Below are 18,408 nucleotides of genomic sequence, written 5' to 3'. Positions count from 1 at the left end.
ATGGCTCTGAAGACCAAAAGCAGTGATACTGATGAGTCTTCTGATGATGAAGATTTTAAGATGAAATCCTATATCATAAGGCAGTTCAAAAAGTTCATGAAGAATGCCATTGCAAAGGGATTTGATAAAGATCATAAGCAGTCTAGTTCATCTCAATTCAAGAACCAAGACAGAGGAAAGAAGGATGCTAAGGAAGGTGGTTAGTACACTGTTCCCTCCGAACCAAAATGCTTCGGATGTCAAGGTTTTGGACACATGAAACAAGAATGTCCAACTTATCTCAAGACTATTGGGAAAAGCCAGGCCCTTGCTACTGCCTTGAGTGATACTGAGCCTGAGGATGAATCAGATGACAATGATGATGAGGGAATATCGAATGCCTTCACTGCTACAGTTGATCCTACTGATGGTGTTTCAGAAACAGTAGATGATGAAGAGGACTTGGTGGACTCTAAGTTTGAGAAAATGGACGATCAAGATGATATCCATACAGCCTATGAAAAATTGTACAAGGTTTCTGAGAAGCATGAGAAACTATATAGGCTGGCCACCAAGAAGCTGAGTGATGTGGAACTTGATCGAGAAGAGCTTTTTAGGACATGTGTGGAACATGTTATGAACACATCTCATTTAAAATTGGCTAATCCTTTGACAAAACACACTTTACTTGTAATTGGATAGATCTAGGATGTGTTTAATACTTCATGAAACAAGAGTTCAAGTCCAAGTTTTGAAGCCATGCAAATTTTTCTAAGAATCAAGTGAAGAAGTGCTGTTCATTAAAGCTCGATAGATATCTCGACAGATGTATCTATCGAGATTTAATATTTGAAGTTCAACAGATATCTTGATAGCTGTATCTATTGAGAATTACGAAATTTAGATTTTTGGATATGTTTTTCATGCATATCCAAGTTATTTGTGTAGGGTTTCTTTTCTCACAACCCTATACATATATAAGAATTATTTTAAGGGCCGTCTCAGTTGATGCAAAGGTTGTTGCAATTGTTGTTATACTCACATTGTGATCGGAGACAAAAATTGCCTTAGTTCATCTTTCTCTTGAAGAAGCTGTTGTGTTTGTACATCGTACGATATTTGTACGCCATAGGGTTTTGCAGCCAACATCCTTCTCAAGTTGGTGTGTTAGTCACTTATTGGGATCCGTGCATCAATTGGTTAGTCATGTAATTAGAGCTGTGCATGAAAGGAGAGATTGTCACTACATTACAAGTCCAATTGTGTATTGGGGCAAGGGTTCAACTATAGGTTAGTATAAGATACTAGGATTCCTTTACTTGTCATTGCTTGTTTTGATAATAGTAGATTCTCGAGAGTGGTGACTTTAAATTTACCAGGTGGGGTTTTGCCTCAGTGATTTTCCCCATTTGTAAACAAATCACCCGTGTCAAATTTAATTTCTGCTGCATTTAGTTATTTGGTGATTTGTTTGTGCTACCACGCGTATTGCATGTTAATTGATTTAATTAATTCACTTGGCTAATTAATTGGTTAATTCACCTAAGGGGTCAATATATTCTTGGCCTATCAAAGCTCTCCACAAAGTTTGACGAAGCTAATCAGACAATTGGAGCACTACGGTTTGTGAACAATTTCTTGACTGAAAAGACCAAGAAGCTTGAAGCAAAGCTGTTTCAAGTTAGAGCTCAATTGGAGAGGACTTCTAGTGCAAAGCTTGATGAGATGCTTAGCTTTCAAAAATCTGCTTTGGATAGAACCGGTTTGGGTTATGATTTCTCTTCTCCTAATATTGCTTCTTCTAGTACTACTGTGTTTGTCTCACTTGCTAATAATATTAATTTTGAGAACAATGATGTTAAAATTGTTTTGGCTAGTGAGAACATAAACAAGGGTAAATCTATCTTAGGAGCACCCCCTAAGCTTGATAAGAAAGAGACTGGAAACCCTAGGACTAAGAGGGGAAATAATCAAAAGTTTAAACAAAAGAGGCAGTATCTCTGTCATCATTGTGGAGTTACAGGACATACTTGACCTAATTGCTATAAGTGGTTAGCCACTCAACAAAGCAACAGTATGATCTCATTTGGAAACCAGAATCAGTTTCCATCCTCTTTTGCTCTTCTTGGAGACCTTCTTAAGGCCCTCATGTTCCTTTCGAACTTGAATGGTTTCAATTCTTCCCCCCCCCCCCCCCCCCCGCCCCCCACCGCTAAATCAAAAGTTCACTCAACAGAAAGGTTCTTACAAGATGTGGAAAGAAAAATGCTCTAAGTGATTTAGTCACTTGTTCTCTCTCTCCCTCTCTTTTTGTTTATGCATTACTTGTGTGTTTTGCTTTCTTATTTTTGAGTCAGTCTAGTTTTATGCTATACTTTTATTTAACATGTTTTTGTTTGTTTGTTTCAGAAAAATGCTAAAATAGTGTGTGTTTTGTGTACATTGGTACTTGTGTACCTTGGATGACCATTGAAACAAAATTTTCTATACTTTGTAACTTTTGTAGCTTAGATGAGCATCTTAATGAACAACTAAGCAAGTGAGGTTTGTGACTCATGTTTTTGATGAATAGAATTAAGTAATCTCTTGTACTTAACACTAATATCACTCTTTTTAATGGGAAGGACTAAAAATTCCTAAGAGAAGTGCATAAATAACCATCTCACCACTAAAGCCCACCAAGGATATAAAACTTCAAATGCTTACTACGAGCTTTGAAGATATTATGATAGAGGAGGATGACTCGTTTGGTGAGTTCTATGCCAAGTTGAAGGACATAGTGAACTTTGCCTTTAACCTTGGGGAAACCATTCCTGAATCTAAGATTGTAAGAAATGTGCTCAGATCTCTACCAAAGAGACTCCATGCCAAGATCACCGCTATTGAGGAATCAAAAGACATTGACCAAATTCCTTTAACAAAGCTAGTTGGCAATTTGTAGACATATGAGTTAGGTTTGTCTAGGATCAGGAAATCGAGCAAGAGCAAGAGCAAGAGTGTGGCACTGAAGGCCAAAAGCAGTGATACTAATGAGTCTTTTGATGATGAAGATTCTAAGATGAAATCCTATATCACAAGGCAATTCAAAAAGTTCATGAAGAATGCCAATGCAAGGGGATTTGATAAAGATCGTAAGCAATCTAGTTCTTCACAATTTAAGAACCAAGATAAAGGGAAGAAGGATTCTAAGGATGGCGGTTAGTACATTGTTCCTTCCAGACCAAAATGCTTTGGACGTCAAGGGTTTGGACACATGAAACAAGAATGTCAAACTTATCTCAAGACTATTGGGAAAAGCAAGGCCCTTGTTGCTATCTTGAGCAACACCGAGCTTGAGGATGATTCAGATGACAATGATGACAAGGGAATCTTGAATGCCTTCACTGCTACAGTTGATCCTACTGATGGGGATTCAGAAATAGTAGATGATGAAGAGGACTTGGTGGACTCTAAGTTTGAGAAAATGGATGATCAAGATGACATCTATATAGCCAATAAAAAATTGGACAATGTTTTTGAGAAGCATGAGAAACTATATAGGCTGGCCACCAAGAAGCTGAGTGATGTGGAACTTGATTGAGAAGAGCTTCCATAAAGTTTGACGAAGCTAATCAAACCATTGGAGCACTACGGTTTGAGAACAATTTCTTGGTTGAAAAGACCAAGAAGCTTGAAGCAGAGCTATTTTAAGTCAGAGCTCAATTGGAAAGGACTTCCAATGCAAAGCATGATGAGAAGCTTAGCTTTCAGAAATCTACTTCCAATAGAACCAATTTGGGGTATGACTTCTCTTCTCCTAATATTGCTTCTTCTAGTACTACTGTTTTTGTTTCACCTACTAATAATGTTAATTGTGAGAATAGCAATGTTAAAATTGTTTTAGCCAGTGAGAACATAGACATGGGTAAATCTATCTTAGGAGCACTTTCTAAGCTTGATAAGAAAGAGACTAGAAACCCTAGGACTAAGAAGGGAAGTAATCAAAAGTCAAAACAGAAGAAGCAGCATCTCTGTCATCACTGTGGAGCTTCCGGACATATTCGACCCAATTGCTAGAAGTGGTTAGCCACTCAACAAAGCAACAGTATGATCTCATCTGGAAACCCGAATTAGTTTCCATCCTCTTTTGCTCCTCTTGGAGATCTTCTTAAGGCCCTCATGTTCATTTCGAACTTTAACGGTTTCAATTCTTCCCCTTCATTGTTGGATCAATGGTTTGCTCAACAGAAAGGTTCTTCCAAGGTGTGGAAGGAAAAAGGCTCAAAGTGATTCAGTCACTTTTTTCTCTCTCCCTCTCTTTTTGTTTATGCTTTACTTGTGTGTTTTGCTAGTTTTATGCTATGTTTTATTTAACATGTTTTTGTTTGTTTATTTTTAGTTTTTACATTATTTTGTTTTTCATAAAAATAAATTATTTTTTTGAAAAATAAAAAAAAATACAAAAACAGTATCTGTTTTGTGTACATTGGTACTTGTGTACCTTGGATGACCATTGAAACAAAGTTTTCTAAATTTTGTATCTCTTGTAGCTTAGATGCATCTCTATGCACAACTAAGCAAGTGAGCTTTGTGGCTCATGTTTTGTGATGAGTAAGATTAAGTAATCTCTTATGCTTAACACTCAAATCACTCTTTTTGATGGGAAGGAATAAAAAAAATCTTAAGAGAAAGGTATAAATAACCATCTCATCACTAAAGCCCGCCAATCATGAATAACATTTGTGTGCTTCGGTATAGCAAAATTATGATGTTTAAGCTTAATATAATTGGGTATTTCCTTTTTCTCTCTTATATGCCCATGCATGATATGCTTAAAAGAAAAAATGTGCAAAGAAAAATCAAAAGCAAAAGGAATCAAAATGCTTTTAAATATGGTTGTAAGGTGGGAGTTATAGGATGTAGCTCGAAGGTGATAGTCCCCATCAAGTAATTATAATTGTGTGTGAGTTAAATTGATTTTCTCATATCTCAAATCGTCATAAAATTCTTATGCAATCTTGCAATGTTTTTCACACACAACACGCAAAATTCTTTGCTAATTTTGGTACATGTGCAGGTACAATGTGATTTAGCCATCACAAGGAATACATGTGTTACTGTATGCACACTAAACTGTCTTAACTTGTTTTTGAAATATAAAATTTGTTAGACTTGTTGTGTGTGTGTGTGTGTGTGTGTGTGGATCTTAAATGCTTTACATTTTTCTTGTTGAGAGATGTTTTTGAGTGCTTAATATGTTGATTGGATCTTTGGTTGAGCAGTTTGCTTGATTGCATTCATTTCTGTGTTTTTCTCCTCTTTGAAAAACTATTTTTATTAAGCTCGACAACTTCTTGACAGATCTCAATAGATAGCTATCTATCAAAACCCTTGGACTTCTTTTCTTAACAGATCTTATCTCATCTTCAATCCATTGAAGCTTTCTAGAATTTGTCTCAATAGCTTCTTGACAGATTGTCGATAGCTTCTCGATCCATTGAGGCAATTTTGTTGTCGACAGATTCTCGACAGCACCTTGATAGATTTATTTGTCAAGAATTAGTGCTCGACAGTATCTCGGTAGATCCATCGAGACGAGTTTTCTTTAAATAGATCCAACGCGAAATCTGTTTTGTAAAGTTATGATTTACAACTATTTTATGTTGGCTTTAATTCTGTGCCAAATTTGATTGTAATTATGTTCCATCTTTTGTACCCTGTATTTTATATGGGATTTTATTGTAAAGGTTGTGTGTGAGAGAGAGTGTAAAGACTCAAGGTAATTGAAGACCAAAGAAGTTTTCGCGGGTAGCTCACGAGTAGCCTTCCCGCGAAGTGAAGCATGTGCTCAGCATATAACTGGAATTCGAAGAGTCATGACAGATGGTGACAGTTGGTTTTCGCGAGTGTCTTGCAGGTAAGGCCTTCCTGCGAGATACCCGAGAAACATTCTGCTTTGCCAATTTGACATATCTGACACACCATGTCCCTACCCACACTATATATACCCACATTACCCACATATGTTGATGAGTGCTTTTAGAGAGAAAAATCTAGCCATAACCCTTGAGAGTTAGAGATTGTTATACCCACAATTCTCTACACAATCCACTGTGATTTTCCTTAACTCCTACCTCTCCATTTCCAAATCCTTGAGAGGGTGATAGCCCAAACACTTAGCACACCCATCTTGAGTGTAAAGTGAGGTTTTGGTGCTGCTGGGAAGCTAGAGAAGACAAGGCTTGGTGAAGTCAGTTGGTAGTAGGGGCTTGGAGGGCTCAAGTACATGGGGTAGACTAGGCTTGGAGGGTCTTTTGTTATTCGTGTACTCCAACTTATTCTCTAGTGGATCAATTTACCGCTTGGAGGGCGACAGAGAGGTTTTTCGCCGAGTTTTTCGGTTTCCTCTTCAATAACACATTAGCGTGTTATCTTGTGTTTGCATTCTTCTTCCCTACTCTATTAACTTTCATTTTACTGCTGCGATTTGATGAATATGTCTTAGAATAGTTATATTGTTTATTCGCTCGCATTTACTCTATTCTGCACTAAGTTTAAGTTAGAGTAAAATCAACCGAGTCGTAATTTTTAATTTGAGGGTCTAAATAGCTCCTGTGTTTTTACACATTTTCAAGCTTTCATGTTTCACTTCTCTTCGATTTCTCTCGACAGAAAACTTTCTTTTTCTCTTCGAAACACTCTCTTTTCTCTCTAAACCTCAAACCCACTTGGATTTCGGCCTAGTGTGATCTTTTCTTCATTGGCATGATCTCTTTTTCTCTCATTCTTCATGCATTTCATACATTTAGACCTTGTTTTTGGGTTTTTTAATTTTTTTTTGGGGTTTTTGAAAATTGATGAATATTTTGTGAATTTTTGGGTTGGGTTTTGCTTAAATGATGTTGTATGCTCATGCATTACATTTCATTTGCATTTTTTAACTATATTTCATGCATTAGAGATGTATGTTTCTATGTTGGAATCTTGTGTGATGGTAGGTTTGGATTGGGCTGAGTCCATGATGAAATTTTTGTTGCACGTCACATGCTTATGCATTGTTCATGCATATGTACGTTTTCATTTCTTTTTGGTACTCTCTATTGATTGGTGCATTTTTTTTTCTCTCTCTCTCGAATAGTTTGCGCATGGCACTCAAGCGCAAAACTACTCCGTCTTGAAATCCTCTTCATTTCGGGGCGTCTTCTTCTGATTCCACCCCTCTCCATGTTAGGTTCCGTGATGAGAAGGCCCGTTAGGACTTCTCAGAGAACTTCTCCAAATGAGGAATTCATTCAGAACGCCACGTTATCCTATAAGACTTCTTCGATACTACTCTTCTGACTGTTATACACAGGCGGGGTTGGGAATCTCTATGTGAGATACCCATGAGTTGTCCCTCCGTGATCATACAGGAGTTTTACTCCAATATGCATGGATTTGATTATTCTATACCTCGTTTCATTACTTTTGTTTGAGGTACTTGTATAGTAGTCACTTCGGAGCTTATCTCTGATGTGCTACATGTTGCGCAAGAATAACATCCTAATTACCTCGGATGTCCTTGTCTGTGAACTGTGTCCAAAGACGAACTCTTGTTTCACTTTTGTGAGACACCTTCATCATGGGGTGACCGTCAAAACATCTTATGCTTGAGCTTTGCAAAAGGTCCGAGGTTTCTGAATATGGTGATGACATTTGTTTTACATCCCTTGTCTCACTATAATTCTATTACTGTCCCTCGTGCTCGCTTTTTGTTGTCCCTTATCGAGGACCTTACTATTGACTTTCCCTCTCACTTCATACTCACCCTTATAGATGTCTATAAGGATACGACAACCCATGATAAGTTTATTTTTTCTTTTGCTATACAAGGATCGTTTGCCACTCCTTTGTATCTTATCCCGAGTCTGCTCACTTCACTGTTATGGGTCCCATTAGCGTGGTGTCCATTAGACGGAGCGAGGCCCAGCTTCGACCAAAGCGGCCACGGATTGAGACAACGACTCCTCTAGCCTATTCCACTCCATCCACCTCCGCTCCTTTTCCTTCCACGGGTGGTGTGACGCTTGAGGCGATCATGGTGCAGCTTCAGTGCATGGATGCTTGCCTTGACACTCTCATTGGTGAGATGAGTTAGGTGACCACCTGTGTGGGTCGTATTGCGTGACATCAGGCTCACCTTGGAGGCTTCGTTGCTTTTCCCTCTCCATCTCCACAGGCGTTAGAGGATGATGACGATGATGATGGCTCCGGTGATGATGATGATGATGATGAAGATGAGTGTTAGGACATATGTGAATCATGTTAAGAATATATGCCATTTAGAATTGGCTAATCCTTTGACAAAACGCACTTTATTTGTAATTGGGTAGATCCAGGATGGGTTTAAGTCTTCAAGAATCATGTTGTTCAAGTCAAGAGTTAAATCCATGCAAATTTATTCAAGAAAAAAATGAAGAAGTATTGTATTTTAAAGCTCGACAGCTAGCTTGACAGATTGCATCTATCGAGGTTTAAAAGGTAGTTTTAGCCTGATGCTCGACAGCTGTTTAATAGATTGCCTATCTATTGAGATTTACGAAAATCAATTTTTCAGATTTGATTTCATGTATATCCATATGTATGTATTTAGGGTTTTTTTTTTTTTTTTTTCTCACAACCCTAAACATATATAAGGATTATTTTAAGGGCTGTCATAAGGTTGTTGCACTTGTTGTTGCAAGCATATTGTAACCGGAGACAATTTGTCCTAGTTCATCTTTCTCTTGAAGAAGCTACTATGTTTGTATGCCATAGGGTTTTGTAACCAAGGAGATTCATGATCTTCATCGTGTGGATGAATTGAAGAACTTTACAGCCAACATCCTTCTCAAGTTGGTGTGTAAGTCACGTACTTGGATCCATGCATCAATTGGTTAGTCACATTCTTGGATCCATGCATCGATTGGTTAGTCATGTACTAGGAGCCGTTCATTGAAAATGAGAGATTGTTACTACAGAACAAGTCCAATTGGATATTGGGGTAAGGGTTCAACTGTAGGTTAGTATAAGGTATTGGGATTTCTTTACTTGTAATCACTTGTTATGATAATAGTGGATTCTCGGGAATGGTGACCTTAAAATCACCCGGTGGGATTTTTGCCTTAAAGGTTTTCCCCATTCGAAAACAAGTCATCATGTTAACTTTATTTTTTGCTACATTTAACTTTGTTGGTGATTTGTTTGTGCTACCATGCGTATTACATGTTAATTAACTTAATTAATTAACTTGGCTAATTAATTGGTTAATTTATCACAAGGGGTCAATACATTTTTGGCCTATCAAGTGGTATCAGAGTAGACACAGTCTCTAATTATACCTCCTTTATTTGATGGCACTAACTATGCATATTGGAAAGTACGCATGAGAGTTTTCTTGCTGTCATTAGATCAAAAAGTGTGGCAAGCTGTGTAGATAGGCTGGACTAAGGCAAAGGAAGCGCCTGTTGATTGGGATGATGCCAAGATCAAAGTAGCTAACTTCAACAGTAGGGCATTGAATGCTTTATTCAGTGCGGTCATGAATGAGAAGTTTAAGAAGATATCCTCTATTGAAACTGCAAAGGAAGCATGGACCATCCTCTAGACAACCTATGAAGGAACTAAGGCTGTCAAGGATTCAAAGTTTCAGGGGCTTACTACAAGCTAGGAAGAGATCAAGATGGAGGAGGATAAGTCATTCAATGAGTTCTATGCCAAGCTTAAGGACATAGTGAACTCAGTCTTTAATCTTAGGGAAACCATTTCCGAACCCAAGATTGTTAGGGGTGCTTAGATCTTTACTTGAGAGATTTCATGCCAAGATCACCACTATTGAGGAATCAAAGGACATTGATCAAATTCCTTTGACAAAGCTAGTTGGCAACTTGTAGACCTATGAATTGGGTTTGTCTAGGATTGGGAAATCGAGCAAAAGCAAGAGCATGGCATTGAAGGCCAAAAGCAGTGATACTGATGAGTCTTCTGATGATGAAGATTCTAAGATGAAATCCTATATCACAAGGCAGTTCAAAAAGTTCATGAAGAATGCCAATACAAGAGGATTTGATAAAGACCGCAAGTAGTCTAGTTCGTCTCAGTTCAAGAACCAAGACAAAGGAAAGAAGGATGCTAAGGAAGGTGGTCAGTACATTGTTCCCTCTAGACCTAAGTGTTTTGGATGTCAAGGCTTTGAACACATGAAACAAGAGTGCCCAACGTTTCTCAAACCATTAGGAAAAGCAAGGCCTTTATTGCTACCTTGAGTGACATCGCACCTGAGGTTGATTCGAAAAATGAGGATGATGGAATCCTGAATGCCTTCATTGCCACTGTGAATCCTACTGAGGGGATTGATGAAGAAATGGATGAAGAAGAGGACTTAGTGGAGTCTAAGTTTGAGAAGATGGATGAACAGGATGACATCCACACAACCTATGCAAAATTGTACAAGGTCTTAAAAAAGCATGAGAAATTGTATAGGTTGGCCACCAAGAAGCTTAGTGATGTAGAGCATGAACGAGAAGAAATCTCCATAAAGTTTGATGAAGCTAATCAGGCTATTGGAGCACTGCGGTTTGAAAACAATTTCTTGGCTGAGAAAACCAAGAAGCTTACGGTAGAGCTGTTCCAAGTCAGAGCTCAGTTGGAGAGGACTTCAAGTGCAAAGCTTGATGAAATGCTTAGCTTCCAGAAATCTGCTTCTAATTGAATCAGTTTAGGGTATGATTTCTCTTCTCCTAATATTGCTTCTTCTAGTACTACTATTTTTGTTTCACCTGCTAACAATGTTGAATCTGAGAATAATGATGTGAAAACTGTTTTAGCTAGTGAGAACATAGACAATGGTAAATCTATCTTAGGAGCACCCCTTAAGCTTGATAAGAAAGAGACTAAAAACCATAGGGCTAAGAAGGGCAATACTAAAAAATCTAAACAGAAGAAGCAACATCTATGTCATCACTGTGGAGCGACTGGACATACTCGACCTAATTGCTATAAGTGGTTAGCCACTCAACAGAGAAACAGTATGATCTCATTGGGAAACTAGAATCAGTTTCCATCCTCTTTTGCTTCTCTTGGAGATCTTCTCCAAGCCCTCATGTTCTTTTCGAACTTGAACGGTTTTAATTCTTCCCCCTCATCGTCGAATCAAGGGTTTGCTAAACAGAAAAGTTCTTCCAAGGTGTGGAAGGATAAAGGCTCAAAGTGATTTTGTCACTTTTCTTTCTCTCCCTCTATTTTTTGCTTGCATTACTTATGTGTTTTGCTTTCTAGTTTTGAGTTAGTCTAGTTTTATGCTTTGCTTTGTTTAACATGTTTTTGTTTGTTTATTTTCAGTTTTTTTTTTCCATAAAAATAAAAAAAATTGAAAAATCAGAAAAATACAAAAACAGTGTGTGTTTTGTGTACATTGGTACTTGTGTACCTTGGATGACCATTGAAACAGAGTTTTCTAAACTTTTTATCTTTTGTAACTTAGATGGGCATCTCTATGCACAACTAAGCAAGTGAGTTTTGTGGCTCGTGTTTGTGATGAGTAAGATTAAGTAATCTTTTGTACTTTACACTCGCATCACTCTTTTTGATGGGAAGGACTAGAAAATCCTAAGAGAAAGGCATAAATAACCATCTCACCATTGTTGCCCGCCAATCATGAAATGACATCTGTATGCAATGTCAAAAGCTTAACATTTTTGGGTATCTCTTTTGTCTCTCTTATATGCCCATGCATGATATGCTCAAAAGAAAAAATATGCAAAGAAAAACAAAAGCAAAAAGAATCAAAATGCTTTTAAATATGATTGCAAGTGTGTTTCTAGGAGATGTGGGAGTTATAGGATGTACATCAAAGATAATAGTCCCCATCAAGCAGTTATGATTGTGTGTAAGTTAAAATGATTTTCTCATATCTCAAATCATCATAACATGTAGACACTTATGCAATCTTGTGATGTTTTTCACACACAACATGCAATATTCTTTGCTACCTTTGATACATGTGCAGGTACAGTATGAATTGTCCATCATAAGGAATACATGTGTTAATGTGTACTCACTAAACTGTCATGACTTGTTTTTGAAATATAAAATTGGTTAGACTCTTTTAGTGCGTGTTTTGGATCTAAGTTCTTGACATTTTTTTTGTTGAGAGATGATTTTGAGAGCTTATAATGTTGTTTGGATCTTTGATTGAGTAGCATGCTTGATTGCATTCATTTATGTGTTTTTCTCTTCCTTGAAAAACTGTTTTGTGCACTTTTTGACAACTTCTCGATACCTCTCGACAGTTAAGCTATCTATCGAGCCTCTTGATATTCTTTCTTGACAGCTGTTATCGTAATCTCAATCCATCGAAGTTTTTGAGAATTTGTCTTGATAGCTTCTAGACAGATTCTCGATCCATCAAGAAAGTTTCTGTCTGCTCAATAGATGCTGGATAGCTTCTCGATCCATTGAGGTCACTTTGCTGTGGACACCTCTCGACAACACCTTGATAGCTTTATCTGTCGAGATTTAGTGCTCGATAGCTTCTCGACACCTTTCGATCTATCGAGCTTCGTGTTTCTTTATATAGCTCAGTGCGATAATTTCTCTCATTTTCTCCGATCTCTCTCGATAGTTTCTAACTCTTCACCTCCCCAAACACTTTTTGCTCTCTCTCTCTCTCTCTCTCTCTCTCTCTCTCTCTCTCTAAATCTCTTACCTAATGGATCTTCACCCTAGATTGATCTTCCCATCTCTAGTATGATCTTGTTTTCACTCTTTTTCGTGTATTTCATTCATATAGATCTAGGTTTTTGGGGTTTTGAAAAATTTTGGGGATTTTCAAAATTGATGAGGTTTTTGCAAAATTTTTGGGTTGGGTTTTGCTTAAATGATCCTATACGTTCATGCATTGTATCTCATTTGCATTTTCACAATGTTTCATGCATTATAGATGTGTGTTATCTATGATTGAAATCTTGTGTGCTGGTAGGATTGGATTGGGCTAAGCCCATGATGTATTTATTGTTGCATGTCACATGATCATGCATTTTTCACGCATACATACCATTCCTTTCATTCTTATTGATATTACTATTTTTGGTACTTTTCTACGTCTCTCTCTCTCTCTCTCTCTCTCTCTCTCTCTCTCTCTCTCTCTCTTTCTTTTGGTTAGTCTTCTCATGGCACCTAAAAAGAGCAAGACTACTCCATCCCAGAACCCTCTTCGTTCCGAGGCATCATCTTCTTCCTTTGTACTCATGTCAGGTTCTGTGATGATAAAGCCCATAACGACTTTTCGGAGAACTTTTCTAGATGTGGCATTCATCAGGAACGCCAAGTCGTCCTTTCGGATTTCTCTGATACTGACTTACCCACTGTCATCTACAGTAGGGGTTGGGAGTCTCTCTATGACATCTCGGTCACTTGTCCCTCTGTGATCATACAAGAGTTCTACTCGAACATGCACGGATTTGATTCATCTATACCTCGCTTTCTCACTTCTGTTTGAGGTATACGTATTGTAGTCACTCCAAAGCTTATCTCCAATATGCTACATGTCTTGAGGGTATCACATCCTGATTACACCGGTTGTCCTAATCTTCAGACTGTGTCCAAAGATGAACTCATATCTCTTTTCTGTGAGACACCCTCATGTTGGGGTGATTGTCAAAACACCCATTGCTCGAGCTTTGCAAAAGGTTTGAGGTTCCTACATATGGTGATGACATTTGTTTTACATCCCTTGTCTCACTATAATTCGATTACTGAGCCTCGTGCTCGATTTTTGTTATCCCTCCTTGAGGGGCTTACCATAGACTTTCCCTCTCACTTCATACTCTCCCTTATAGATGTTTATAAGGATATGACAACCTGTGATAAGCTTATTTTCCCTTCCACTATCATGCGGATTCTTCACCATGCATCTAACTCCTATCTTGAGTTTCCTCACTTCTCCATGATGTATGCCATTGATGCGGCGATCGTTAGACGGAAGGACGCTCAGCTTTGACCGAAACGGCCATGGACCGAGATGGCGACTCCTCCGCTCCATCCACATCTGCTCCTTCTACCTCCGTGGGTGGTTTGACCCTTAAGGCGGTCATGGCGTAGCTTCAGCCCATGGATGCTCGCCTTAATACATTCACTACTGAGATGTATCAAGTGAACACATGTGTTAGTCGTATTGTACGACGACAGGCTCATCTTGGTGGCTTCGTCGAATCTCCCTCTCCTTCTCTAAAGGCTTTTGAAAACGAGGACGACGATTGTGACTCTGATGGTGATGATGCTGATGAGGATGAGGATGAGGATGCTAGCTCTTCCGATAACGATGAGATGACTGCTTCTCAGTGACTTACCCTTTGTCATTCGTGACAAAAAGGGGGAGTAGTTTTTGGTATGAGAGTAGTCATGTACTTAGGGGGAGAGTTAGTATAGGAGATATTTTTGTTAGGGGGAGTGTTTTTGTTTTGAGGGATGTAGTGAGGATTGTTTGTATCTTTTCTTTTCTTTACTTTTTAGATACATTGTTCTTACTTTGTGATGGTAAACCTTGTACTCTCTTTGATATATATATATATATATATATTGAGGTTGTTATTACTTTCTTTCACCTCTCTCTTCATGTGTTGTTTCTTTTCTCTCTTTATGCACTTGCTTTTTATTTGATAGGCTAAGAATGTATTGATCCATTGTGATAAATTAACCAATTGATTTAGCCAAGTTAATTAATTAATTCAATTAACATGTAAAATGCATGGTGGCACAAACAAATCACCAACTAACTAAATATGCAGCAGAAAATAAATTGACATGGTGATTTGTTTACGAATAGGGAAAACCTACATGGCAAAAACCCCATCGGGTGATTTTAAGGTCACCACTCCTGAGAATTCACTATTATCAAAACAAGCGGTTACAAGTAAAGGAATCTCAGTACCTTATACCAACCTACAATTGAACTCTTACCCCAATACCCAATTAGACTTGTTCTGTAGTGACAATCTCTCATTTTCACTGCACGGCTCCTAGTACGTGACTAACCAATACATGCGTGGATCCCAGTACGCGACTTGATTACCAACTTGAGAAAGTGTTGGTTGTAAAATTCTTCAGTTCATCACACGATGAAGATCAGGAAGCTCCTTGGTCACAAAACCCTAAGGTGTACAAACACAGTAGCTTCTTCAAGAGAAAGATGAACTAGGGCAAATTCTGTCTCTGGACACAATTTGAGTGAACACAATTTTGCTTCACACTTGCGCAACCTTTTACGACCCTTAAAATAATCCTTATATATGTTTAAGGTCGTGAGAAAAGAAAGCCCAAACATATACACACGGATTGGATGAAAAATAGCTTTGAAAAACTAAATTCCATAAACCTCGACAGATAGGGTATCTATCGAGCTAGCTGTCGAGCTTCGAGCTTCAACAGCTTTTTAAACCTCGATAGATGCTAGTTGTTGAGTTTTAAAATCCAACACTTCTTCACTTGTTTCTTGGACAGATTTGCATGGCTTTAACACTAATCTTGAAACCTTGTTCCTTGAAGCATTAAATACATCCTAGATCTACTCAATTACAAGTAAAATGCGTTTTGTCAAAGGATTAGTCAATTCTAAAATGACATATGTTCCTAACATTAAATCACATATGTCTTAACAATCTCCCCCTTTGGCAATCCGTGACAAAACCACAACAAACACAAATGAACATATGAAAGAAGTCATAAATCACTCAACTCATATTCACTTGTTGAATGCAATAAAATCTATCCTAACACAAACTCTTGAAAAACTTTGTAAGAAGAGAGTTTATGGCAAGTATACTTTGACAAGCTATATTTCTGAAACACTTTAAACAAAACTCATCAAGGCATCTTAGTGTGAAACAAAAATATAAGATTGCATACATTATATAAGAAGCATGTACATAAAGAAAGAAAAGAAACAACACATGTAAAGATAGGTGAAAGAAAGTAATAACAACCTCAATATATATATCAACGTAAGTACAAGGTGTGCTATCACTAAGTGGTCACAAGACCAATGTACAAGAAATAATGTATTTAAAGTAAAAGGAAAAGAAAAGATACAAAAATCCTCACTACATCCGTCATATACACACTCCCCCTATCACAAAATCTCCTATACTAACCCTCCCCCTGTGAGTATGACAACTCTCATCTCAAAACTACTCCTTTTTGTCATGAGTGATAAAGGGTGAGTACATCAAGTAGACATCTTATCACCACTGGGCGAGCTAGCACCATCATCTTCATCAGCATCCTCACTGCCAGAGCCATCGTCACCCTCATCCTTAGAGACTGGTGGAAATGGAGAGAAAGCAACAGTGAAACCACCCATGACAACCTGTCATCGTGTGATACGACTGACACGGGTGTTCACCTGACACAACTCATCACTGAAAGTGTCAAGGCGAGTATCCATGTGCACAAGCTGTGCCATGTTGGCCTCAAGTGTCATTCCACCCACAAAAGACGAAAGAGTAGAGGTGGATGGAGTGGTAGAAGCTGGAGGAGTTGCCGTCTTTGTCTGGGGCTGCCACGATCTAAGCTGTGTCGCGCTCCGTCTAACGGTAGTAGCGTCTATGGCACCTATCACGCAAAAATGAGGAGACTCGGGATAGGAGACGGAAAAATGGCAAAGTATCAGCATGATAGCTGAAGAAAAAATGAGCTTATTACGGGTCACCGTATCTCCATAGACATCTATAAGGGATAGAATAAAGTGAGAAGGGAAGTTGATAGATATATCCTTTAAGAGGGACAACAAAAAGCGAGCACGAGACACTGTAATGGAGTTATAGTGAGACAAAGGATGAAGAATGAATGTCATCACCATGTTAAGGAACCTCGAACCTTTTGCAAAGCCTGAGCAAGGGGTGTTTTGATGGTCACCCCAAGAAGAAGGTGTCTCACAAAAGTGAGATGAGAGTTTGTCTTTGGACATAGTCCACAAATGATCGCAACCAGGGTAGTCAGGATGCACTACCCTAAGAATGTGTAGTACCTCGGATACAATATCCGAAGTAACTACAATACGCGTACCTCGAATGCGAGAGAAGAAATGAGGTACAGAAGTATTGATTCCGTGCATATTGGAGTAAAACTCTTGTATGATCACAAAGGGACAAGTGACTGGGATGTCACAAAGTGATTCCCAACCCCTACTGTGAATAGCAGTGGGTAGGTCAGTGTCAGAAAAGTTTGACAGAATGACGTGGCGTTTCAAATGAATGCCTCATCTACAAAAGTTCTCTGAAAAAGTCCTTTCGGGCTTTATCATCATGGAACCGTACATAAAAAGGTGTAGGGTTAGAAGAAGAAGACACCTTAAAACGCAAAGGATTTTGGGACGGAGTAGATTTGCGTTTAGGTACCATAGAGCAGACTAACGCAAGAGAGAGAGAGAGAGAGAGAGTTAGAAAAGTACCATCAACAGTAGTATAAAAGAATATAAAGAAATTGAAGATACGTATGCATGAAAATGCATGAACATGTGACATGCAAACTTAAATACATCATGGGCTCAGCCCAATCCAAATCTACCAACACACAACATTGCAACAAAGTAAACACACATCTAAATGAATGAAAAATTGTTATAATGCAAATGTGAATGCAATGCACGATGTTTTAAAACCATTTAAACAAAGCCGATCCTAAAAATTTCACAAAAACCTCAATAACTTTGAAAAATCCCAAAAATTTTCAAAAACTCCAAAAGTTAGGTAAAAAATGCATGAAATGTATGATAAGATGATGAAAAGAGGATCATACCTGTGAAAAATACAAGATCAAGACCAAAGAAGGAGTGGGGAAAAGATTTGGAGTGAGGGATAGGTGTTTGGGAAGGTGAGAAGTTTGAAAGGATCGAGAGAGAATGAGAAAAGTAAGGGAGAAATTGCGTAGATCCTTTATATAGAAACTTCATAAATCTTGACAGATCGAGATATGTTGATATTAAAAATGCGTGTAATAGCTGTTGAAGAGCTGTCCAGGATTTATCGAGAGGTGTCCACAGTAAAGGAATCTCGATGGATCGAGGAAGCTGTCGAGAAGCTATCGAGCAACAAGAAAGTATCTTGATGGATCAAGCAGCTATTGAGATGCTATCGAGAATGCGATAAAAAAGCAACTAAAGGGTCTTGATAGATAGCCTAGCTGTTGAGAGGTGTCCAGCAGTTGTCAAGATTGCTTAAAAACAGTTTTTCAAGAAGAGAAAAACACAGATATGAATGCAATCAAGCATGCTATACAACCAATGATCCAAACAATATTTTAAGCTCTCAAAATCATCTCTCAACAAGAAAAATGTTAAGCACATAGATCCAAAACACACACACACACACTAAACACGTCTAACCAATTTTATATTTCAAAAACAAGTTAAGACAGTTTAGTGAGCATATATTTACA

General features: G+C 38.1%; 1 protein-coding gene across 1 annotated transcript; it reads left to right on the top strand.

Annotated features, from left to right (window-relative positions):
- Positions 1-14,319, top strand: LOC126693550 (NAD-dependent protein deacetylase HST1-like). The gene is made up of 5 exons (XM_050389575.1): positions 1-145; positions 245-444; positions 3,263-3,432; positions 10,459-10,594; positions 14,164-14,319. Exons 1-5 carry the CDS (start codon positions 1-3, stop codon positions 14,317-14,319), a joined length of 807 nt encoding a protein of 268 aa, XP_050245532.1.
- Positions 14,320-18,408: the final 4,089 nt, after the last annotated feature.

This window comes from Quercus robur, chromosome 1 (genome assembly GCF_932294415.1).
Source record: "Quercus robur chromosome 1, dhQueRobu3.1, whole genome shotgun sequence".
NCBI classification, from domain to species: domain Eukaryota; kingdom Viridiplantae; phylum Streptophyta; class Magnoliopsida; order Fagales; family Fagaceae; genus Quercus; species Quercus robur.
This window is presented reverse-complemented; position numbering and strand designations above follow the sequence as displayed.

Excerpts from the sequence above, each read along its gene's own strand:
- LOC126693550 (XM_050389575.1), top strand. The coding sequence starts at position 1 with ATGGCTCTGAAGACCAAAAGCAGTGATACTGATGAGTCTTCTGATGAT. Across the intron at positions 445-3,262 it reads TAGATGATGAAGAGGACTTG|ACTATTGGGAAAAGCAAGGC; the intron begins GTGGACTCTAAG and ends ACTTATCTCAAG. Across the intron at positions 3,433-10,458 it reads GAGGACTTGGTGGACTCTAA|GTTGGCCACCAAGAAGCTTA; the intron begins GTTTGAGAAAAT and ends GAAATTGTATAG.